The sequence below is a fragment of the Girardinichthys multiradiatus genome, chromosome 18 (genome assembly GCF_021462225.1).
Source record: "Girardinichthys multiradiatus isolate DD_20200921_A chromosome 18, DD_fGirMul_XY1, whole genome shotgun sequence".
Classification (NCBI taxonomy): Eukaryota; Metazoa; Chordata; class Actinopteri; order Cyprinodontiformes; family Goodeidae; genus Girardinichthys; species Girardinichthys multiradiatus.
The window spans coordinates 38,443,802-38,469,269 of record NC_061810.1 but is presented as its reverse complement, the minus strand read 5'-3'; the positions used below and the strand labels follow the sequence as shown (position 1 = coordinate 38,469,269).

General features: G+C 41.1%; 2 protein-coding genes and 1 pseudogene across 2 annotated transcripts; all 3 read left to right on the top strand.

Moving 5' to 3' along the window:
- Positions 1–3,003: 3,003 nt before the first annotated feature.
- On the top strand, positions 3,004–6,939 carry LOC124884706 (extracellular calcium-sensing receptor-like). The gene is made up of 9 exons (XM_047392754.1): positions 3,004–3,218; positions 3,297–3,591; positions 3,700–3,786; positions 3,944–4,213; positions 4,338–4,538; positions 4,625–4,900; positions 5,134–5,361; positions 5,459–5,582; positions 6,026–6,939. Exons 1-9 carry the CDS (start codon positions 3,004–3,006, stop codon positions 6,937–6,939), a joined length of 2,610 nt encoding a protein of 869 aa, XP_047248710.1.
- A 661-nt stretch (positions 6,940–7,600) lies between these two features.
- Positions 7,601–12,867, top strand: LOC124884209 (extracellular calcium-sensing receptor-like). The gene is made up of 9 exons (XM_047391980.1): positions 7,601–7,842; positions 7,919–8,213; positions 8,330–8,416; positions 8,549–8,818; positions 9,264–9,470; positions 9,574–9,849; positions 10,410–10,637; positions 10,715–10,838; positions 11,954–12,867. The coding sequence occupies exons 1-9, from the start codon at positions 7,601–7,603 to the stop codon at positions 12,865–12,867; spliced, it is 2,643 nt and encodes an 880-aa protein (XP_047247936.1).
- Positions 12,868–15,008: 2,141 nt separating this feature from the next.
- Positions 15,009–19,155, top strand: LOC124884705 (annotated as a pseudogene).
- The last annotated feature ends 6,313 nt before the right edge of the window (positions 19,156–25,468 follow it).

Below are 25,468 nucleotides of genomic sequence, written 5' to 3'. Positions count from 1 at the left end.
TTTTGTAGTCAGGTTCCTTTGGTTATGTTACTGTCTAGCTTCCCTCATGTTTTCCCCTCTGGATTTATGTTATGGTTTAGCTCTCGTGTTTTGTTTTGTTTCTAGCCTTGTCACCTTAGCAACTATTCACTTTCCCTCAGTTCTCTACAGCCTGGTCCACACCTGAATTTAATCTCCCTTGATTTCCTATCTCTCATTCTCATTGGTCCATACTCCACTTCTCTCTGTTCATAAGCTCCCTGTTCTTGTTTGTTCCTGGCTGGTTTCTTGCGTTACTACCCTGTTCCCTTCCACGTCTAGGTTTTGTTTATGCTTCGCTCCTGCAGAGTGACTTCTTGTGAGTTTTTGGCTTAGCACCTTTGTACACCTGCAGTGATTTTGCTACGTTTTGCTTAGTTTTTTGGAAACGTTAAGGATTTCGACTATGCTACGTTTTTGCTACACTTGGAAAACCTTTTGAACTTATCTTTGAACTTATCTTTGAATAAAAGACTCCTTTAAACATGCAGCTGCCGAGCTCTTGTCTGTGCTTTGGTCACTCTAAACCTCAAAACGCGACACTAACAAATCATACTTATAACAAATGCCCAAAAATCTTACACTCACTGGTCACTTTATTAGATACACCTGTTCCATTGCATGTTAACACAAATAGCAAATCAGCTAGTCACATTACAGCAACAGTGCATTCCATTACAACAGTGCATTCCATTACAACAGTGCATTACATTACAACAGTGCATTACACTGCAACAGTGCAATCTAGAGTTAGTGAAGACAACTTAGTGTTATGCAAACCCAGCATCAGAATGGGGAAGAAAGGGGTTCTAATGCACCTTTTCTACTAGTGCCTATTCAGCGTGGTTTTATACAGCTCTACTCACTTTTCAGGCTTTTCCATTAGTAATCGTTATGTGGAACCATTACAAATGTTAATACCTGCTTGCTTGTGGTTCCAAACATGCCGAGTTGTCTTGAAAACGCAATGTCGAAAACTGTTGATCACTGATTGGGTAGGGGTCGGCGTCAATAGTCACAGCACACACATTCTAATAAATAACTAATATGTTCAACAGTTAAATTATTGTACGTTGGGGTTACTGTGTATGTGAGCACTATAGCAAGCTAGCATTAGGTATCATTAGCTTGCCCTCACAATTGAGATGGTACTCAATTGTAATGGAAAACGAACCAAAGCGTGTAGAGTAGAACTGACCTGAGACAAACCGTGCTGCGAAGGTACTAAAGGAAACGGGTCATTTGAATCAGAATCAGAATGGTTTTTACTGTCATTGTATTATAAACACAACGAAAGTGTGATCATAGCTCATGTGAGGTACCAACAATTAAAACACAAAATAAAAACATATACCCACCCTCCCAATGTATCATTCCTAAAAATCTGATAAAAAGTAGGACAGACAATGTGCAGTCCAGTGTGAATGTGTTCCACAGAATAAGCATCTCTTATATTGTTATTTTGCAGCATTTAGGACCCTAGTGGCCCACGGGTATATGGGCCATTAGGGTACTATATTTGAGTGAACATGGCCTGGTTTTGTTGGTGCCAGATATGCTGGTCTGAGTATTCTTGAAACTGCTGATCTACTTGGATTTTTGTACAGTGGCTTCCATGTCTTGGGTTTTTAGAACATGACTTTTTGACAAAATGCAGACATACACCATGGATAGTTACTAACAAAGGAAGATGGTGAAGGCTTATTTCCTAGTTTGATCATATCTGTTTTGAAAATATAAAACCCTTTGATTGGTCAAACCTAAACCTGGTCATTCTTTTCAAACACCGTTTGTGAAACCCTAACTCTATTTGGTAAAACCAAGATGGTAACCTTTTTTTATAATACTGTTAACATCTTGTATCATAGCCTCTTCTTCTGCACCATTCATGTGAGAATCACAACTGAGTGCTTTCACAAAATTGTCTGACCAGGAAGTTAATAATTTTCTTCCACCTGAAGCTAGTTAGAGAGCATATCAGGTTGCTGTTCAGAAAACAATCACTTCATGAAGTACCACATCCTTTTTGTTAAATGTTTGCATAGTCCAGAATAAAGATGTAAACAATGTAGCATTTAGTACTGCTGCAATGACTTCCAAATGTACATACTTCACATTTCATCAAAATGACATTCATGTCAAAGGAAGCAAGGTTGCCGTTAAAAATAAACATTCAGCTTAAAAATAAACAAACATCCAGCTGGGAGGCTTTATTTCCTCTCAATAACTACCTATCCTGATGTTTATATGTTAAAAAGTGGGTAATAATATTAAGTAGTCAATGATCATGAAGTATGGTCCTAGAATGTTATAAGTACAGTCATATTCAATAAATTTGAGTAAGCGTTCCAATGAGGCTTGCTTGTCAGATTAAAAGTGATAAAAAAGGTTTCAAACATATTTTTATTAAGCCCAAATTTCGGTATTATTATTATTTTTTTTTTATTATTTGTCTGATGTAATATTCTAATCTTAGATGTTGTGTTTTCATTAGCTCTAAGTGAAAACTTAACAGAAATAAAAGCTTGAAACATAATTATGTGTGCAATTAATCAATCCAATGTGTTTCACTTAATGAAGGGACATACTGAAATAAATGAATTTTTTCAATAATAATCTAATTTATTGAATATAACTGTATGGTTCATATAATGTGTAACTGATTTTCCTTCACCCTTTTTATTTATACCGTAGTCAGGTAATCTTTTAGTTTTTCTTATTGCACTTTTGCCAAAGTGTGCTGTTAAAGGATATTGAGTTTTAAGAAAGAAAGTGAAAATAAGCACTTGCTTTACAAAACTCAATAATTCAAAATCTTAAGGTAGTGAAGATTTAGTGAATTTCTTAAGTTCTCATCTGACCCTCCCACTGTTATGATGAAAACCACAAGGGAGAGGACAATCCGTATAAAATGTATTTTCAATGAAGTAGGAAATGGTGTTGCAAAGGGGAGAAATAATTATGGAGGTGTTTTTCCAAAAATCGATGTCCCTTTTCATCCTATTAATCTTGTTCTGCCCTTTTGATTTTTCCCACTCTTCATCCATTTTCCCATCTTGCAAATTGAGAAGACAGTTTCGTCTTAATGGCATGCACAGACCTGGTGATGTGATTCTAGGTGGACTGTTTGAAGTACACTACACCTCTGTGTTCCCTGAGCTAACGTTCACCTCAGAACCAAATGAGCACATCTGTCAAGGGTAAGTTTTACACTCACTATGACTTGTTAACCCATTGTGGTAATTTCTAGTGTTTAAAAGTGACATTTTATGTATAAGCTTCGACCCTCCAGGGTTCAGGCATGCCATGACCATGGCATTTGCCATCGAGGAAATTAACAAAAACCCAAATCTGCTTCCCAATGTGACTCTGGGATATAGCCTTTATGATAACTGTGCCACATTAGTAATTGGATTCAGTGCTGCATTGTCACTGGCCAGTGGTCAAGAGGAGCAGTTTCTACCTCAGGAGAAATGTTCGGGGGGGCCTCCAGTCCTGGGGATTGTCGGTGATTCCTTTTCAACGTTTTCTATTGCCACATCTGATGTAATAGGTTTATTCAGATTGCCTATCGTAAGTTTTCTTCTCTGAATTTTTGCTTTGCTAATGTTCGAAATATGCAACACATCTTTGTTTGAGGTTTTTTAACTAATGAAAGTTTTACTTGTTTGTTTCCTGTAGGTGAGTTACTTTGCCACATGTTCTTGCCTAAGTGATCGCCAGAGGTTTCCATCCTTTTTTAGAACTATTCCAAGTGATACTTTCCAGGTGACACTCTGTTTAATAAATTAGATGTAACATAAACCATATGACATTAATCATATACAGCATGACTACTGATTAGAATAGGTCTAATCAGCATAATGTATTTGTGATCTTGTCAAAAAAAGTAAACAATAATATGTCACACAGTGTGTCCACTTAGGTGCATGCGATGATTCAGATTTTAAAACGCTTTGGCTGGACATGGGCTGGTCTGCTGGTCAGTGATGATGATTATGGGCTTCATGTTGCCCAGTCCTTTCAGTCAGAAATGACTCAATCAGGATTAGGGTGTCTTGCATACTCTGAGATTTTACCATGGGGTGAAAACCCAGCTGAACTTAGAAGAATTGTGGAAGAGATGAAAAAATCCACAGCTCGCGTGGTTATCGTATTTGCACATCAGATCAATATGATTCAGCTGATGGAGGAGGTATCTGTCATTTTTAGTGTATCATTTAGCATTGTGTTAGAAGCTAAATACTATTCTTTATTTATTATTTATCTATATTATTATTATTTATCTATATATATTTTCTGTGAAATACAATGTGCAGATTGTAAAGCAGAATGTGACAGGTCTCCAGTGGATGGCGAGTGAAGCCTGGGCATCAGCAGCTGTGCTCCAAACACCTCGTCTCATGCCATACCTGCGTGGCACACTGGGCATCGCAATTCGTCGTGGAGAAATCTTAGGACTTAGAGATTTCCTCTTAAGAACAAAGCCTGGGAATAACAGCAACAATGAAAACACTATGGTGAGATTCGACATTAACTTTGCCTTATATTTGCACTATTAAACATTGTTGTCTTTGTTCAGAAACTTTTTTTGTCTACTTTCCAGATAAGGCAGTTTTGGGAATACACATTTCAGTGTAGATTTGCTCCCCCTCCAGTAGACTGGCTGGAAGCGGGGGGAGCATTATGCTCTGGTGATGAAGATTTGGAGACTGTGCAGACAGAGTTCCTGGATGTTTCTAACCTCAGGCCTGAATATAACATTTACAAGGCTGTGTATGCTCTGGCATATGCTCTTAATAACATGTTGCAGTGTCAGCCAGGGAGAGGGCCTTTAAGCAGACAGACCTGTGCCTCTCTGCAAAGACTGGAAGCTTGGCAGGTGGAATATCAATATGCACTCAACCACTGCTTTTTTTAAAATTAAATCACGTTATATAAAGGTTTATTCTGAAACTGAATACCATTTATGACTGCTTATACATCTACTAGCTTTAATTTCACTGAAAGTGATCTACATATGAACATGTGTTAGCCTGTGAAGTATGACATCGTAATTTAGAAACTAAAACAAATTGCTTTCTTGTTCCATTATTGATCTGCTTACATTTGCAGCTTATGTATTTCTTGGAAAGAGTCAATTTTACCATTCCATTTGGTGATCAAGTGTCGTTTGATGAGAATGGTGATGCATTACCAATATACGACATTATGAACTGGCTGTGGCACCCTGATGGTGGAAATCAAGTTATCAATGTAGGGGTTGTAAAGAAGACAGATTTCGGTGGTGAAGAACTCACTCTTATTGAAGACAAAATCTTTTGGAACTTTAAAAACAATCAGGTCAGCTTCAATTATTTTAGTTATACTGTTCTTTATAAGTGACATGAAGGAAAAGTGTGGTAAAAGAAATCTGATGAAATGTTTGCTGTGCTTGCAGCCACCTCAGTCAGTGTGCAGTGAGACATGTAATCCTGGGACTCGCATGGCGAGGAAGAAGGGGCAACCTGTGTGCTGTTTTGATTGTGTTCCTTGTTCTGAAGGAAAGATTAGCAACGAAACAAGTTAGTATCATGGTTACAATTAAATTTGTATGTGTAAATGTTCCCTTTCTAGCTGACATTAATACATAAATATATTTAGAGAAGAGAAAGACAAGTGACAAAAAGATAATATCACTGGATAGTGTAGAAAGAAAACACAACCTTTACACTTTGGTGTTTTGGCTTTTGTATTATAAATCTCACAGTATCTGCAAAATAATATTTGAATTATTTTGTATTTTTACCCATTTTTGCCTTATACTGTAATCTTATTGAGTTTCATATTTTATCCAGTTTATTTTGTGTTGTATCTTAAGCCTTATTTGATCACAGAGCAACTTATGTATGTTTTCTTGCCATACAACCTTCTCAATACAAAGCTTTTATGTTGGGAAGTCAAATGTAGCATCTTAAATCATGACCAACTGTAAAATCTGTGTTTTTTGGTTTTTTTTTATGCTCAGACTCTGTTGAGTGCTTCAGTTGTCAAGAGGATTTCTGGTCCAGCTCCAAGCGTGATCACTGCGTTCTTAAGACAATAGAGTTTCTCTCCTACCACGAACCTTTGGGTGTCTGCTTGACAACAGCGTCATTGCTGGGAACATGCATCTGTATTGTTGTTTTAGGGATTTTCACCTATCACCATAGCACACCAATGGTACGCGCAAACAATTCAGAGCTGAGCTTTCTAATTTTAGTGTCACTTAAATTGTGCTTCCTGTGTTCGCTGCTGTTCATCGGACGACCCAGACTGTGGACATGCCAGTTGAGACACGCAGCATTTGGGATCAGCTTTGTGCTTTGTGTCTCATGCATTCTGGTTAAAACCATGGTGGTTCTGGCTGTCTTCAAAGTCTCCAAACCAGGAGGTGGTGTCCATCTAAAGTGGTTTGGTGCTGTACAGCAAAGAGGAACTGTTCTTGTTCTCACATGCATTCAAGCAGCAATTTGCACAGTGTGGATATCGACTGCCTCACCAGTGCCTCATAAAAACACAAAGTACCATAATGACAAGATCGTTTATGAGTGTGTAGTTGGGTCCACAGTTGGTTTTGCAGTGTTATTAGGGTATATTGGCCTACTGGCAATTATCAGTTTCCTGTTAGCATTTCTGGGAAGGAATCTGCCAGACAATTTCAACGAGGCTAAACTCATTACTTTCAGCATGCTGATCTTCTGTGCTGTGTGGGTGGCCTTCGTACCTGCTTATATTAACTCTCCTGGCAAATATGCAGATGCAGTTGAGGTGTTTGCCATACTGGCTTCCAGCTTTGGTATTTTGATGGCACTGTTTGGACCCAAATGTTATTTAATCTTGCTGAGGCCAGAAAGAAACACCAAGAAAGCCATCATGGGTCGTGGAGGTACAAAATGTTAAAATTAGAACTTCTTTTTTTACACATTAGATCAAACAGCAAGTCAACAGCTAAAAAGTAACAACAATTAAAATACACAATGTAGACCCAGAAATATAGTTGAAACAAAGCATAATACTTCCTAACCGCAACAAAGAAAGCCGTCATTCTTAGCGTGATGTACGACAATCATGCAGATTGTATTGTTGAAGCTATAAATAAACAATTAATTAACAATTTCAAAATTGGATGTTGCTTATGTTACAAATAAAATATTCAATGCACTCCAGCATAAAAACTTTGATATTTGAAATGCCAGACAGTTCTGATAGTTGTACTTTTATTTTGGCTTGATGAACTGTTGAAAAAAATAAAATATATAGCCAAGTTCTCCAATCTGAATCTTTGTAGAAAGACATCAAAAGGCTACTTTGTTAGGGAGAAATGCATTTTAATTCCAGTAGAATTCCAGCAGTATTAGACAAGTATTACAAGTTCTATTTTACTGGTCTATTATTAACGTGAATAAATTATGAAGAGAAGAGCATACAGAGCCCACCCATGAGGCCCCAACTATCCCCTCATGGGTGGTGTGAGTGATTAAACTTTATATGGAAAAGGCTATGGTAGTTCATATATAAAATTAGTTAGAAGTGTTGCAAGCTAGTTGGTGGTAGGGCAGTAATGGGGGCTTTATTTGTCAAATATTTTCTCATGAATGTCTATCAGTTCATGATTTATTCCTCCTTTTTCTTTTCTGAGTCTTCGTTTCTGTCTTCATCTTGTAAATTACTGAGAAGGTTTTATTTTAATGGTCTGCACAAGCCTGGTGATGTAATCCTGGGAGGGCTGTTTGAAGTCCACTACAGCTCTGCCTTCCCTGAGCAGACATTTACCTCAGCACCACATCAGCACAGCTGTCAAGGGTGAGTATCCTGCAGCTAGCAGATTCCATGCACAGAAAATTATATATTCAGTAATTATGACATATTTCTTTGTTAGCTTTGACTCTCTAGGGTTCCGACATGCTATGACTATGGCCTTTGCTGTTGATGAGATTAATAGGAAGTCCAGTTTGCTGCCTAATGTGTCTCTGGGATACAGCCTTTATGACAACTGTGCCACTCTTAGCATTGGGTTCAGCGCTGCTTTGTCAATGGCCAGTGGCCAAGAGGAACAGTTTTTGATTCAAGAGAATTGTTCAGGAACACCTCCAGTTGTGGGAATTGTTGGTGATCCTTTTTCCACTTTTTCTATTGCTGCCTCAAATGTCTTTGGTTTGTACAAGATGCCTCTGGTAAGTTTCTTTTGAAAACAAATCATTTGAGAATCAATCAGTTGAAAGAATCATTTGTATGTTCCACAAAGTATGCAAAATCTGCACTTTTGTATGTATAATTTATTCTCGTATAGGTGAGTTATTTCGCCACATGTTCTTGCCTGAGTGATCGGCGGCGTTTCCCTTCTTTCTTTAGAACAATCCCAAGTGACGCTTTTCAGGTGAACCATTAAAAAAATAGGCAGGGTGTATCACTGTTGCTGTGCACCACATGAACGTTAAAACTGTGCATGTAAGTATTTTTGTAATTAGGTTTTATCATAAATTGTCTACTTTAACTCTGTTTTCATCAGGTCCGCGCCATGATTCAGATTCTAAAACACTTTGGCTGGACTTGGGCAGGCCTCTTGGTCAGTGACGATGATTATGGCCTTCATGTTTCCAGATCATTCCAAACTGACCTGACTCAATCAGATGGAGGCTGTCTGGCATACACAGAAGTTTTACCCTGGGGAGACAATCCAAGTGAATATGAAAGGATTGTTGGTGTGATGACAAAATCCACAGCACATGTAGTAATTGTGTTTGCACATCAGATGCACATGATCCAACTCATGGAACAGGTTGGAGAAAATAGATTTGTCATCATCAAAACCCAAATCAAAAAATGTATTTGTACAACCCAAGTCCACTGGCTTGCATTTGATTCTGTGGAATTTTATCTTAAATTTAAAAAGATTTGTAAAACAAAGTTTTACAAACCAGATTTGTATAACTTTGTATAACAGATGTTGCCATAGAATAAATAATATGCACTTCAGTTTTAATTCAAAACTGGAGAATTGAGTGTTGGCATAAAATGTATTCATAATAATGGATTTCTTTTGTTTGTTTGTTTTTACCATTATACAGTAACAATAAAGTTTTATTAAATAAACCAAAAGCAGATAACCTTTACAAACACCTCATGTTTAAACATCTCTAACTGGGAATTAATATGCCAGGCACACAATGTAGACTGTATTTGGTTTATAGAAGTCTTAAAAAACAATTTTATGTGATATTCAGGTGGTGAAGCAGAATCTGACTGGCCTTCAGTGGATTGCCAGTGAAGCTTGGACTTTGCTTGAAGGGCTCCAAATCCCAGCCTTCATGCCATTTCTTGGGGGAACCCTGGGCATCGCCGTCCGTCGAGGAGAAATACCAGGACTCAGAGACTTCCTGTTGAGAATTCATCCCGAGCAGCACGGCAACAATATTTCTGAAAATAGCATGGTGAGAATTTGACTGGTTAAGGCTGTGACAAACTGTTTTTAAAAAGTATCTTGCAATTATTTATGTCGGTGTGCAATTTTTAAAATCTATACATATATTTCAGGTGAAACTGTTTTGGGAACACACGTTTCAGTGCAAGTTTATACCACCTCCAGCAGGTTGGGTAGAAGATGCTGGAGCACAATGCACTGGGAAAGAAGACCTAAACAGTGTGAAGACTGACCTATTAGATGTGACAGAACTTAGGCCTGAGTATAATATTTACAAAGCTGTGTATGCACTCGCACATGCACTTAATGACATGCTGAGCTGTGTTCCAGGACGAGGGCCTTTCAGGGGGGACAGCTGTGCATCTTTGCAAACATTAGAGCACTGGCAGGTATGCTATCAGTTTAATATTCACCCGTCAATATATATATATATATATATATATATAGGTTTGGCATTAAAACTAATATCAACACTACAAGTAGCCTACAAACAATATGAATGAACCATATATCTCAAATCAACAACTGCTACTGCCACATATGAGTGATATATGCCCACTTGTATTTCCATAACCTTTCAGTGTGCTAGCTTGTGACCTGTGTGAGGAAAATATAAATTAAATATCCAGATTCTTTAAGATTCAAAATGTTGAAATAATTTTGTAACCCCTGTGCTAACATTTTGCAAGCATTTAATAAAATATATAACCGTAAAAAAATGTTCAGAATAACATAAAAGAATGCTCAGTTGGCTAGTGTGTGTTTTGGTGATAATTACATTTCAAAAAAATGCTTGGTATCAATTTTATAGGTTTCTGTGCATTACGTGTAAATGACTGTCCAGGGATGACAAATTTTATCCCTGGAGATCTGAATAAACAGTCATTTTGCAAAGAATGCATTTTGCAGGATAGAAGTCTGCTGGTGAATTGATGTTCTCTGTTCATAGCTAATATACTACCTGGAAAAGGTGAACTTCACCACATCGTTTGGTGACCAAGTCACATTTGACGAAAATGGTGATGCATTACCAATATATGACATCATGAACTGGATTTGGCAGCCGGATGGAATATCTAAAGTTCAGAGTGTTGGTGAGGTTAAGAGGTCTGCATCCAAAGAGGAAGAGCTCACAATTGATAATTATAAAATCTTCTGGAACTTTGAATCTCAAAAGGTAACAAACTTTATTTGAATATAGAATGCTATACTCACATTGAACAAAATAAAATACTTCATGTTTCACCTTTTTAGCCCCCCATGTCAGTGTGCAGTGACAGCTGCCCTCCAGGAACACATATGGTGAGGAGGAGAGGAGAGCCTTTGTGTTGTTTTTATTGTGTCCCGTGCTCTGAAGGAAAGGTCAGCAATGAAACCGGTTGGTATCATTTTTATAGTTTGTTGTTGAGTGGTGTTTTAAACTTAAAGGGAATGTATGACTTTATGGTTTTGGTGACTAAACCAAATGTTTATTTTTTCACAGACTTAAAGTGTTTTAACATTTTTATATGGTTGTAGAGGAGCTATATGCATTTTTTTATGGCACAATCTGCTTAATGAGGCTTGAGATGTTGTATTTACTGCATGTGATAGAGGGCATTTAAGGCTTCGTAGTTTATTTAGAACCTTTTTCAAACCAAAGATTCAGCACTGTCTTTTTTCACTGAAATAACATAATGGAACTAAGTGATCTAATCAATAAATAAATAAATAGATAAACCCATGGCAAAAATGTTCTTAAATGTTCCAGCAAAATAAAAGAACCAGCTTAGTTGCTCAATTAAATTTTTTTAGATTAACCTACCAGCATTCTGACATCAGGTCAGAAAAGGGGGATGATGGAGGATGCAAACCTTTCAAAAGGAGACCCAATCTGAAAGTGTGCTTGTGCTGCAAGGGAAGCTTGCTTCTTTTTGCTGTAGATAGATCTCAAACTGCAATGGTTTTATATTCGGGGTTCAGCTAAACCTGTGTCCCTCTCCACTTTGGCAGGCTGCAAAATTTACAGCTAAAGACTGACTGGTGGGACAGCTGTAACCTTTTGTCTTCATTGCATCAAGTCAGCTTTGATTTCCCTTCTTTCTGTCTATTGATCTTCTGGTTTAATACAATTCTAACTCTTTTAGTCAGGCTTTTGGCAGGCTAAATGCCATAACAGAGTTGCTCTTTGGTTAGTAAGCAGGTTCTACATTGGCAAGTTACTGCTTCCACCTATGATTTACACTCTATGCAGTGCCTCCACCAAACAGCAAATATCACTGTTGTGAAAATACTGCCTCCACAAATCGCAGATGGACATCAATAAGTACATTCTTGATGCATTAACACAAATGTATCACCTTAAAACCTTTCTGTGCTCTCAATAGTCCAACCTATCGTGCTGCCATTTTTTACAATCCTACAATTTTCAACTGCTACAGCTTCCCATGTATTGACATCTAATTGTGCTAATGTGCTTGTACTAAACAAATGTGAATCTCCTTCTTTTGTCAGACTCCTTGGAGTGCTTTAGTTGTCCAGAAGACTTTTGGTCAAGCCCCCAGCGTAATTACTGTGTTCCTAAGAAAACAGAGTTCCTCTCCTATCAGGAACCTCTTGGTATCTGTTTGACAGCGACCTCAATATTGGGAACATCTGCATGTGCTGTTGTTCTGGGGATCTTCACCTATCATCGCAGCACACCCATTGTACGAGCCAATAATGCAGAACTGAGCTTCCTGCTCCTAATGTCACTTAAACTGTGCTTCCTGTGTTCGCTGCTGTTCATTGGACGGCCCAGACTGTGGGCATGTCAGCTGAGACACGCAGCATTTGGGATCAGCTTTGTGCTTTGTGTTTCATGCATCCTGGTTAAAACCATTGTGGTTCTGGCTGCGTTCAAAGCTTCTAAACCAGGGGGTGGCAGCAATCTCAAGTGGTTTGGTGCTGTACAGCAAAGAGGGACAGTTTTTGCTCTCACTTGCATTCAGGTAGCAATTTGCACTGTGTGGATTGTCACCGCATCACCGGCACCTCACAAAAACACTCAGTACCACAGTGACAAGATCATTTATGAGTGTGTAGTTGGGTCCATAACTGGTTTCAGTGCTTTACTGGGTTATATCAGTATACTAGCCATCCTTAGCTTTGTGTTAGCATTTTTAGCAAGAAATCTTCCTGGCAACTTTAATGAAGCCAAGCTCATCACTTTCAGCATGCTGATCTTCTGTGCTGTGTGGGTGGCCTTTGTTCCTGCTTATATCAACTCTCCAGGCAAATATGCAGATGCAGTTGAGGTGTTTGCCATCCTGGCCTCTAGTTTTGGTCTCCTGTTAGCGCTATTTGGACCCAAGTGTTACATAATTCTACTAAGACCAGAACGAAACACAAAGAAAGCCATCATGGGTCAAAGAACCACAAAATGTTAAAATGCAACTTATTTTGCATACAAACATTTAAGAGCAAGTCTCCAATTACAAATTTAACAAAAATTGAAACCCAATGTATAGTACAATATATTCTGAATAGTTTGTGATTTTTTAAGCTTAAGGAGAAATTTACAATGCAATGCAATATTCTCTTTTTTTTGTTCAATTTACAAATGCTGTCTCAGAGAACAATTTTCATTTATTTTTGTTTTAGATGCCATTGCTGTCCCTATCAGCCACAAACACAAACAGTCAGTCAGTCATTTTCCACCGCTTACTCCATAGTGGGTCACGGGGAAGCTGGTGCCTATCTCCAGCAGCCTACGGGCGAGAGGCGGGGTACACTCTGGACATGTCGCCAGTCCATCGCAGGACAACACACAAGCAACTATGCACACACTCATTCATACACCTAAGGGCAATTTAGAGAGACCAATTAACCAAACAGGCATGTCTTTGGACTGTGGGAGGAAGCCGGAGTACCCGGTGAGAACCCACGCATGCACGGGGAGAACATGCAAACTCCATGTAGAAAGACCCCTGGCTGGGAATCAAACCCTGGACCTTCTTGTTGCAAGGCAACAGTGCTACCAACTGCGCCAATGTGCAGCCCAACACAAACAGTGATTACAAAAATATTTTCTCATAGAGAGACCGGGCAAGATCAAGGTTTTCTTTAAAACTTTAAGACGTCTGTATCGCTGGGGAACAGAGTTTGGGATGACATCCCTAAGTCATTGAATATTGTGGATCTTTCTATTTTGCTGCTGCAGCCTGTAAAAGACAGTATAAAGCCTGATCTCTTTACCTTATTCACTGAAGCTAAAAAGCATTTATTAATAAAATTATTTTGTGTAGTATGTACATATATTTACTGTACTAGCTAATGATGCATTGTGAGAATAAATAAACAGTCTTCTGGACCATGATACTGTTATTTTTACATAAAAGCATTCTCAAGGTGCTGATTATGTACAGCATATCAAAAACGTGAGTACACTCCTCATATTTTTTGTAAATATTATATCTTTTCATGGGACAACACTCAAGATATGACGCTTTGAGTAGTAGTCAGTGTACAGTTTGTATAACTGTAAATTTGCTGTTCTCTCAACAAAAATGTCTATTAATGTCTTTTCTGAAAAAAAACTTGTGACAGGGCTCATAGCACTCTAGCGCCATGCAGGATCTCCAGCATACAAAAAAAGCTGGTTCACCCAAGAATTTATCAGACATAAGGCGCAGCTTTCATTTCCAACCAACATAGACAGGCCTACTAGCCAATCAGAGATAGGGTGGGGGTAGGTCTTGGCAAAACTTTATCCAGCAATCGTTCCGTGCGCCATTCAGTATTCCGACAAGCCGGCAAATGTTTTTGCACTTTTAGTGAATGAGGCTAATGTATGGAACTAGCGGGAAAAAAGTTTTGTCATGGCACGAATCCAACCCGCGTCATGAAGCAGCTATCCAAGCCATTCAGCGCATCTCACGTTTGTCATGGGACAACAGCCACAGCACACAGCTCACCCTCACTGACCGATCATGTGACTGATTTAAAAATTTGCGTCTGCTCCTTCATTGCTGAGCTAGATCTGCCATTTACCATCGCTCCTCTGCTGATCAGTTTAAGCATGAAGTTGGCTGAGAATAAAATCGTCCTCAAACACCTGTCTGTTTTGAGGCAGCATGCTATTTATGTAATCACACAAAGTATCTCACCAGAGTTTTGAAAAATAACCTATTCGAAAAGCTAAAGCGTTGCATGTTTTCACTCATGCCACAGACAACAGTTTGGATAGAATTTTAAATGTACTGGTCCAATTTTATGACAAGGATGCAGGCAGGGTGAAATCGCGGTACCTTGCTAGCAAAAAACTAAACATTGCAAATGCCTCAGCATTGATGGTGAATCTAAAAGATGTCCTGCAGTCATATGGGCTGGAGTGAAAACAACATCAGCATTCTATAGTACAACTCTTCAGTAATCAGCAGAAAGAAGTCTGGGCTAGGGACATGTTTCATACATCTGGGCCCAGAAGCCTACAAGATCATAAACCTTGTATAGGTTAAAAGGGTTATTATTATATAATATTACATGATATGTGTTAAAAGTGTGCCACATAGATAGTAACCCCCACCTCATGTCCACCACCCCAGCCATGGAAAAAATTTCAGATTCTAGATTTTTTTCTACTATCATACTATTATGCGGTGCACTTGTTATTGGATTCAGTGGTGCTGTCCAGTGGCTTGGAAAAGTGGTTTTCACTTCAGAACTGTTCAAGGACTCCTCCAATCCATGGGATTGCTGGTGATTCCTATTCAACATTTTCAATAACTATTGAGCCAGTGTGCTAGGTTTATTTTATTTTCGCTATTTTTTGTTTTATCTCTAATTTCTCCATTATTTTATACTGTTTTAAATGTAAAACATTTTGACAATGTTCTTCGCTGTCTTGAATGAAATCATTTATTTGTTATTATTCTGAATAGGTGAGTTATTTTGCCACATGTTTATATTTGAGCGATTGTCAGCAGTTTCCGTCCTTCTGAACAATCCCAAGTAAGGCTTTCCAGGTGAGATACAGCTTAGTGCTGTGCAAAACATCATAGCTTAGGCAATACAGAATTGATGATGATTCGGGTCTCGTTACAAATACCTTTTAATTTATGTAACTGTTAAAAATCTGTCATTAAAACGTACAAAATATAAAGATGAATTACTCATATGTTGCAAGTACATACAGTTTTCAAAGTAATTCACAATATTACAACTTTTATTGTAGTAGCATATATCACACAAAAAATGTCAGAAAATGCTGACCTTTAATTTGAGAATATTTATTCAGTGGTTAAAAAAATACCACATTAGGAAATAATTGTTTTTAATAAAATCACATTTCACACTTATTTGCACCACTGATTTTGCCAATAAAAAAACCCTAACTGGAGCATTTTGTCATGTTCAATGTTTTAGGAACTTTTAATTAGTATAAATATGGCATGATACAGCAGTTAACTTCTATTGCCCTTCCTTAAAATGGGGAAGACAAGACATGTCACAAAAAATAGCTACTTGCCTGAATTTGCCAACATCTACAGACAAGACAAAGATTTAAAAAGTTTATATCAATGTAGACTGTGACAAACAAGGATGGACAAGGACTCAAGTTTGTCTTACCACCACATACAGAGAGGAGCTGCACTGAAGCAAAAAGTGGCATCCTGGGGTCACCAAATCTCCATGACAGGAATTTATTTCAAATAAATTTTCTACACATTTTTCGAATACCTGCGGAGGAAACTTTAAAAGTCTACTAACAAATTTTTTTCTCACCTACGGGAAAATGTCTACCCAGGTAAACACTGTGATTCAAATTCATAAACACTTTAACAGAACTTTGTTTGGCCTTCTGTTTACCAACGATGATTATGGATTCTATGTTGCCCAATCTTTTCAATCTGAACTGTCAAAGAATGGTGGAGCTTGTCTGGCATATGTAGAGGTTTTGCCCTGGGATAGAAAACAAAGTGAACAAAAGGAATTGTAAATTTGATAAAGACATCAACAGCTTGTGTTGTCATTGTATTTGCCCATGAAATTCACATATTTAGGCTGATAGAGGAGGTAACAAATTGTTGTGACTATGAATCTGAGAATATTATTTAATATTAATAATTTTGTATTTTATCAAATAATATTTCGGTCTGTTAAAGGTTGTCCTGTGAATACCAGCCTACTAAGGAAGTGGTAATAGGACAAAATCAAAAGGGTGAGCCAAGCTCTGACATTATTGAACAGCATAAACTCTGCACACATGGAATGAATTCACACAATTTCTTAAAATACAAGAATTACTTAACAAAAATAAGTCAACTCAAAGTCAAACATAGTTCAATCAACAAACTCTTTACTATGCTAGAACAATCCAACTAACTACCAAGCAGAATTAAAGAATAACGAAGACTAATGGGCTATGTACAATATAAACAAGTTGATAAAAGATGATTGAAAACCATGACCAAAAGAGTGATGCAACATTACCATGCAATGTTATTTATGTTGAGAACCAAAGATTATCTTGAAGAATCTGGAAGTGAAGTTAAGTTAGTCTTGGAACTAACTTAGGAGATAATCAGCACACCTTTAGACAACCACTCACAATGCAAGATCAGATGAAATATAATTTTAATAAAATAATGTTTTAAAGAATGATCTAATAATAAACTAACCTTCTGGGTGACTAATTCTCAACGGTGTCTCATTAAGCTGCCTTTATTTATTAAAATAATATTTAAAGAAACATTATTAAGGAAATAGTAAAATATTTAGGGAGGTATTTTGGAAAATAACTAAATCTTTCTGGAGAAATGGGGATTAATGGTGATTACTTAGTTATCAAATTTAGTAAAATAATATTAGGAAAATATTATTTACTGGATTGAAAAACTAACAACCTTTCTGGGTAAATATTCTTTAGCAGCAAACACGTGTCCTTACCTGTTAGCAGTTAAAGCTAAGAAAAAAAGCTGATAGCTTAGCACCAGAATCAAACACACACCTTTAAAATACCAGGGTCAATAAAAGGGTTAAAATGCATAAGCGCGGACGGCGCGTTATGATCAATCTTCTGTTTAAAATCACCCTTCAAGTAAAATTTGTCTTAACTTTAAAAACACACAAACAAAGAACACAACCTGAGCACGTGTGCTTCAGGTAGCCTGCTAGCACAAAGATAGCTGAGTTCAACACAAACAAAACAAAACTTCATAAAATGAAAAATGTTTAGATCATTTCAATCTAAATCTTTCTATTATTGTTCTGCCCAAAACACTTAACCTCATGAACTGTGGTGAGGAATGTTGTCTAAGCAACGAAGTTTGAAGAAGGTATCCACAGTGAACAATGGTTAGCTACAGTTAACCTCCTTTGCTTTGGGGTTGAAGGTGCTCTGTGAACAAAGGGTTAGCTTCCCGCTAACCTCCAGCTGTGGATGAAAAACGGCTCGTTGTGTCCGCCAACCACACTGCACGTTAACACGGTGGTGCGGTCTCTGCTGTCTTCCTTCCAGACTGGGAGACCACTCCGCTCGGCTTCATAAAGACCACTTCTCTTTAGGGAACTTCCCTGGGACAATTTGCTTCTGCAGGACTCAGAGAAAAAGTAAGCAACTCTTACACCTTAATTTCCCCGTTCATGAATGAAAATACCAGATACACAGACAGTATTTCATTCGTACTCATCTTTGCATATGATCGATGATCGTATGACATCCTTGGATCCAGTTGAAGAGTTTATGTCTGTCTGCCAGCAAAGAGACATCAGCGTGCTTGTCTCCCCTATCCGGTCCCTTTCGAAGGCCGTGTAGAAGAGGGTGGATGTAGCAACAGCTGTGCTTTTATTTGGGTAGTGGCGTCACAGGAAGTCATCACTGTCTTCCTAAAGAAACAGAGTTCCTCTCCTACCATGAACCTCTAGGGATTTGTTTAACAACCACCTCACTGCTGGGCACATTAATCTGTACTGTCGTTCTGGGGATCTTCATTTATCACCGCAGAACACCTATAATTCGAGCCAACAATTCAGAACTGAGCTTCCTGCTGCTAGTGTCACTTAAACTATGCTTCCTGTGTTCTCTGCTGTTCATTGGACAACCCCAGTTGTGGACATGTCAGCTGAGACACGCAGCATTTGGGATCAGCTTTGTGCTTTGTGTCTCATGCATCCTGGTGAAAACTATGGTGGTTCTGGCTGTTTTCAAAGCCTCCAAACCAGGAGGTGGTGCAAGTATCAAGTGGTTTGGTCCGACACAGCAAAGAGGAACCGTTTTCACTCTAACTTGCATTCAAACAGCAGTCTGCACTGTGTGGATTGTGTCTGCTTCACCGATGCCACATAAAAACACACAATGCTACAGTGACAAAATAGTTTTTGAGTGTGAAGTTGGTTCAGTCTTTGGATTCTCAGTTCTACTTAGCTACATTGGCTTACTAGCTTTCATCAGCTTCATGTTAGCATTTTTAGCACAAAATCTTCCGGATAACTTTAATGAGGCCAAATTTATCACTTTCAGCATGCTTATCTTTTGTGCTGTGTGGGTGGCCTTTGTTCCTGCCTATATCAACTCTCCAGGAAAATATGCAGATGCAGTGGAGGTGTTTGCTATCCTGGCCTCCGGCTTTGGACTTTTGGTGGCGCTGTTTGTGCCTAAATGTTACATAATTCTGCTCAAACCAGAGAGAAATACAAAAAAAGCTATAATGGGTTGTGGAACCACCAAGTCTTAAGGTGTCTCCTTTCTTACTTAAAATTTTCTATGCCAAACAATCAAAGACTCTGAAATCTGCAACATGCAGTTGTGTTTCTTTTTTGGTAATTTGTATTCATTGTTTTTCTTCTGAATTTGTTTCCAGCCTGCCACCTTGAGTTAGAATGACTTTTGGTAGGTTAGTGCTATTATATCAAATAAAGGGGTATGAAAAACCTGTTGAGATCATATCTTCATTCTTTTACAAGCATGTAATAAAACCTACATCTGTGCAATCTAAGTTAATTCAAGTCTTTAAGAAAAAATGGGTTTGATGTGGAAATTCTAGTTTGATGGCTTGTGGATTAAGCCTCCACAGTGAAACCTAAGACAAACACAGTTAGATATAGTTTGACAAGTTAGAAGAAAATCTACATTAAGAGATAATACTTTATTTGACTCCTCCTTGAACCGCCACCTTAACGTGGTGGAGGGGTTTGAGTGCTCAAATGATCCTAGAGGCTATGTTGTCTGGGGCTTAAATGCCCCTGGTAGGGTCTTCCATGGCAAACAGGCTCTAGGTGACGGGTCAGACAAAGAGCGGTTCAAGAATCCTTCATGAGGACTAATATGTCGAGGCACGTGATGTCGCCCGGTATGGCGGAGCCGGGGTCCCACCCTGGAGTCAGGCCTGGGGTCGGGACTCGCCAGAGAGCGCCTAGTGGCCGGGTTGCTCCTCGCAGGACCCGGCCGGGCCAAGCCCGAACGAGAGACACGAGGCCATCCCCCAGTGGGCCCACCACCTGCAGGGGGAACCATGAGGGACCGGTGCAAAGAGGATTGGGTGGCGGACGAAGGTGGAGACCTCAGCGGCCCGATCCCCGGATGCTTAGGCTGGCTCTAGGGACGTGGAATGTCACCTCGCTAGGGGTGAAGGAGCCTGAGCTTGTGCGGGAGGTCGAGAGATATCGACTAGAAATAGTCGGGCTCACCTCCACGCACAGTGTGGGCTTTGGAACCCATCTCCTTGAGAGGGGTTGGACTCTCTTCTACTCTTGAGCGGCCCACGGGAGAGGCGGCAGGCTGGTGTGGGTTTGCTTGTTGCCCCCCAGCTCAGCCGTCTCGTGTTGGGGTTTATCCCAGTGGATGAGAAGGTCGCATCCCTGCGCCTTCGGGTTGGGGATAGGTCTCTGATTGTCGTTTCGGCCTAAAGGCCGAGCAGTAGTGCGGAGTACCTGGAGTACCTTCTTGGTGTCCCCGTCAGGGGTGCTGGATAGTGCCCCTCCCGGGGACTCCATTATTTTGCTGGGGGACTTCCCACGTGGGAAAACAACAGTGACACCTGGAGAGGCGTGATCGGGAGGAATGGCCTCCCCGATCTGAATCCGAGTGGGGTTTTGTTATTGGACTTCTGTGCCAGTCATGGATTGTCCATAATGAACACCATGTTCAAACTTAAGGGTGCCATCAGTGCACTTGGCACCAGGACACCCTAGGCAGGAGATCAATGATCAACTTTGTTGTCATATCATCAGACCTTTGGCCGCATGTTTTGGACACTCGGGTGAAGAGAGGGGCTGAGCTGTCCACTGATCACAACCTGGTGGTGAGTTGGATCCGCTGGAGGAGGAGAAAGCCTCACAAACTTGGCAGGCCCAAGCACATAGTGAGGGTCTGCTGGGAACGTCTGGCGGAGCCCTCAGCCAGGGATGTATTCCACTCCCACCTCTGGGAGAGCTTTGACCAGATTCCGGGGGATGTTGGAGACATAGAGTCCGAGTGGACCATGTTCTCCGCATCTATTGTCGATGCTGCTGCCCGTAGCTGCGGCCGTATGGTCTGCGGTGCCTGTCGCGGCGGCAATCCCAGAACCCGGTGATGGACACCGGCAGTAAGGGATGCTGTTAAGCTGAAGAAGGAGTCCTATTGGCTGTGGTGGGCTTGTGGGAATCCTGAGGCGGCTGACGGGTACTATGAGGCCAAGCGTGCTGCGGCCCGGGCTGTGGCAAAGGCAAAAACTCGGGCCTGGGAGGAGTTTGGTGAGGCCGTGGAGAAGGACTACCGGTTGACCTCGAAGCAATTCTGGCAAATCGTCTGGCGCCTCAGGAGGGGGAAGCAGTGCTTCACCAACACTGTTTATAGTAGGGGTGGGAGGCTGCTGACCTCGACTGAGGACATTATCGGGCGGTGGAAGGAGTACTTCGAGGATCTCCTCAATCCTGCCATCACGCATTCTCTGGTGGAAACAGAGGCTGGGTACTCGGAGTTGGACTCTTTCATCACCCAGGCTGAAGTCACCGGGGTGGTTAAAAGGTTCAGTGGTGGCAAGGCTTTGGGGGTGGATGAGATCCGCCCTGAGTACCTAAAATCTCTGGATGTTGTGGGGCTGTCATGGTTGACACGCCTCTTCAACATTGCGTGGCGGTCGGGGACAGTGCCTCTGGACTGGCAGACTGGGGTGGTGGTCCCCCTTCATAAGAAGACCGGAAGGTATGTTCCAACTACAGGGGGATCACACTCCTCAGCCTCCCTGGTAAGGCCTATGCCAGGGTATTGGAGAGGAGAGTCTGGCCGATAGTCGAACCTCGGCTTCAGGAGGAGCAGTGTGGTTTTTGGCCCGGCCGTGGAACAATGGACCAGCGCTATACCCTCTACAGGGTACTCGAGGGTTCATGGGAGTTTGCCCAACCGGTTAACATGTGTTTTGTGGACCTGGAGAAGGCATTCAACTGTGTCCCTTGTGATGCCCTGTGGGGGGGTGCTCCAGGAGTATGGAACTGGGGGCCCTTTATTACGGGCCATCCGGTCCCTGTACGAGCGGAGCAGGAGTTTGGTTCGCATTGCCGGCACTAAGTTGGACCTGTTCCTGGTGCATGTTGGACTCTGGCAGGGCTGCCCTTTGTCACCGGTCCTGTTCATAACTTTTATGGACAGGATTTCTAGACAGCCAAGGGCCGGAGGGGGTCTGGTTTGGGGACCAGTGGATTTCGTCTGTTCTTTTTGCAGATGACGTGGTTCTGCTGGCCCCCTCTAGCCAAGACCTACAGCATGCGCTGTGGCGGTTCACAGCCGAGTGTGAAACGGCTGGGATGAAGATCAGCTCCTCCAAGTCAGAGGCCATGGTACTCGACCGGAAAAGGGTGGCCTTTCCTCTTCAGGTTGGAGGGGAGTTCCTGCCTCAAGTGGAGCAGTTCAAGTATCTCGGGGTCTTGTTCACGAGTGAAGGAAGAATGGAGCGGGAGATCAACAGACGGATCGGTGCAGCTGCCACAGTAATGGGGTCAGTAATGTGGTCCGTTGTGGTGAAGAGAGAGCTGAGCCGAAAGGCAAAGCTCTCGATTTACCGGTCGGTCTATGTTCCTACCCTCACCTATGGCCATAAACTTTGGGTCATGACCGAAACGAACGAGATCCCGGATACAAGCGCCTCCGTAGGGTAGCCGGGCACTCCCTTAGAGATAGGGTGAGGAGCTCGGCCATCCGGGAGGGGCTCGGAGTAGAGCCACTGCTTCTCCACATCGAGAGGAGCCAGTTGAGGTGGCTCGGGCATCTATAGCAGATGCCTCCTGGACGCCTTCCTCGGGAGGTGTTCCATGCACGTCCCACCGGGAGGAGGCCCAGGGGACGGCCCAGGACACGTTGGGGGGACATTGTCTCTCGGCTGGCCTGGGAACGCCTTGGGCTCCCCCCGGAGGAGCTGCAGGAGGTGTCTGGGGAGAGGGACCTCTGGGTGTCTGCTGAATCTGCTGCCCCCGCGACCCGGTCCCGGATAAGCGGAAGACGATGAGTACGAGTACGACTACTTTATTTGACTCATATAAATGGGAATAAAATAATAATTGTCATCATGTGTATGTACTCACAGAGCTAAGGCACCACATGATCCTGCATGTCTCCTCTGATATGTTAAATATGTTAATCAGGGGAATATGATCTGGATACCATGTTGAGGATGGTACACAAAAACCTTGCATTTAAAGCACTAAATGTATTTGTAAAGCCAATGCAGGATTTCCCTTTCACACTCATCTTACACATTGCTCAGGTGAAACCTGCAAGTTGTAAGACATGCCTTTTTAATTCCTTTTACCCATCTGCTAGCTCTGAATGCACATATGGTCCATGTTTGTTGATGCATGTGTATTATGGAACTATGATCTGAAAGAGGCATCTTCATCATTAGGCATTACTGGTAAATAGACACCACTTTGGCTGTGTGGAGGTTTGGGGTGAATACTTGAGGCAGGTCCATAAGGTTTTAATCATATTGGCATTTTTTTTTTACCTCATCTGGGTAGCATTTAGATACAAGTACAGTTTCTAAAGCTTTTTCATATCCTAATCAGTTTTAAGCCATAGTACATTATAAACGTTATAAAGGGGAGGGCAGATGAGGGCAGCACAACAATACTACAAGCCAGAACACGATTCTATGACATTCAGTGAGTGATAGATATTTAAAAGCGGCATCAAATGAAGAACAAACATGCATAAACAATTAAATAAATTAAAAAATAAACAAATAAAAAATGTCTACTTATTAATGCTGGTTCTTTCCTCTCCTAAATTTGTATTCATAAAAATATTATAGAACCTTACAAAAGGTATCCATTTCTATTTCACTCGCCATCTTCCACTTTATCCGGGACTGGGTTCTAGAGGCAGCAATCCATACTTCCCTCTCCCCAGACACCTCTTCTAGCTCCTCAGTGGGAAGCCCGATGCGTCCCCACGACAGCCAAGAGATACAGTCTCTCGAGCATGTCCTGGGCCGTCCCCTGGGCCTCCTCCTGGTGGCCCATGCCTGGAACGCCTCCCAATGGAGGCATCCAGGGGGCATCTGAAACAGATCCCCGAGCCACCTCAGCTGACTTCTCTCGATTTGGAAGAGCAGCAGCTCTACTCTGAGCCCCTCCCTGATGGCCAACCTCCTCATCCTATCTCTAAGGGAATGCACGGCCACCCTGGGAAGGAAGCTCATTTCACTTACTTGTATCCGGGATCTCGTTCTTCCAGTCTTGATCCAAAGTTCATGCCCATAGGTCATGGTAGGAATGTAGACCAACCTGTAAATTGAGAGCTTCACGTTTCGGCTCAGTTCTCTCTTCACCACAACCGACTGGCACTGCGGTGGCCACAACTATGTGTCTGTTGATCTCCCACGTCATTCTTCCCCTCACTCGTGAACAAGACCCCGAGATACATTAACTCTTCTACTTTCGGCAGGGACTGTCATCCAACCAAGAAAGGAAAAGCCACCCTATCCCAGTTTAGAATCATGGCCTCGGACTTGGAGGAGCTGATCCTCATTCCCGCCACGTCACACTTGGCTTCAAACTGACCCAGTGCATGCTGCAGGTCTTGTATAGAGAGGGGCAGCAGGACCATGTCATCTGCAAAAAGGAGAGACTAAATTCAATGGTACCCAAACCAGACCTCCAGTCCTTGGTTGCAGGTAGAAATCCTGTCCATAAAGGCTGTACAGAAACGGTGAAAAAGGGCAGCCCTGCCAGAGTCCAACATGCACTGGGAACAGGTCCAATTTAAAGCAAACCAAACTCCTGCTCTGCTTGTACAGAGACCAGATGGCCCCTAATAAAGGGCTCCTGACTCCATACTGCTGGAGCACCCCCCACATGGCACCACAAGGGACACAGTCGAAAGGCAGCGATAGTGAGTAAATCCCTAAGTGTAAATATCCAAATTGTGCACCAATTTGCCATTTTACTCACTAACGTCTGCACATGAATAATGTCTTTAGATATTGGCACATGCATCAGCTCAGAGAGAAGCTGTTTACTCAGCACGACTATTTATAGAGCAGATCCACCTTTCTGTGTTGTCTGGAGATCAGGAGGATATCGATTTTCACAAACTGCTTGGTGAATTCACCCCTAAATATTATGAGCTAAATCCTGATTGGGATATTCTTTGTGAATTTACAATACCACATTTTTTCCTAAAATACTGTTTATTCTTTGACAATGTTTTATAAGAAGAGCATCAGAAGTTTTATCTATCAATAAACTAAACACAAAGCAAAATTAACAATTGTAGAGAAATCACATTGTGTGATTCTAATCTCCAAAATGTCATTAAAATTCTATCTATACCATTAACAAACGGCTGAGGGTTTTTTCATAAGTAGCAAAAATTGGTTATACCAACATATGAACAAGAACATGCACACAGGTCTTAAATGAACATATGTGCATTGTTTTTCATTGTGTTGAAGAGATTTAAAAGCATATTGTAAAAGTTGAAATCCATTATTTTTCAGTATCCCCTCTTTGAACCGCCAACTCAATGTGGTGGAGGGGTTTGAGTGATCAAATGATCGCTCAAATGCCCCT

Coding starts and splice junctions, on each gene's coding strand:
- LOC124884706 (XM_047392754.1), top strand. CDS start 3,004: ATGTCCCTTTTCATCCTATTAATCTTGTTCTGCCCTTTTGATTTTTCC. Junction 3,219..3,296: donor AATGAGCACATCTGTCAAGG/GTAAGTTTTACA, acceptor TTTATGTATAAG/CTTCGACCCTCCAGGGTTCA. Junction 5,362..5,458: donor GGAACTTTAAAAACAATCAG/GTCAGCTTCAAT, acceptor CTGTGCTTGCAG/CCACCTCAGTCAGTGTGCAG.
- LOC124884209 (XM_047391980.1), top strand. CDS start 7,601: ATGGGGGCTTTATTTGTCAAATATTTTCTCATGAATGTCTATCAGTTC. Junction 9,850..10,409: donor AAACATTAGAGCACTGGCAG/GTATGCTATCAG, acceptor CTCTGTTCATAG/CTAATATACTACCTGGAAAA. Junction 10,638..10,714: donor GGAACTTTGAATCTCAAAAG/GTAACAAACTTT, acceptor TCACCTTTTTAG/CCCCCCATGTCAGTGTGCAG.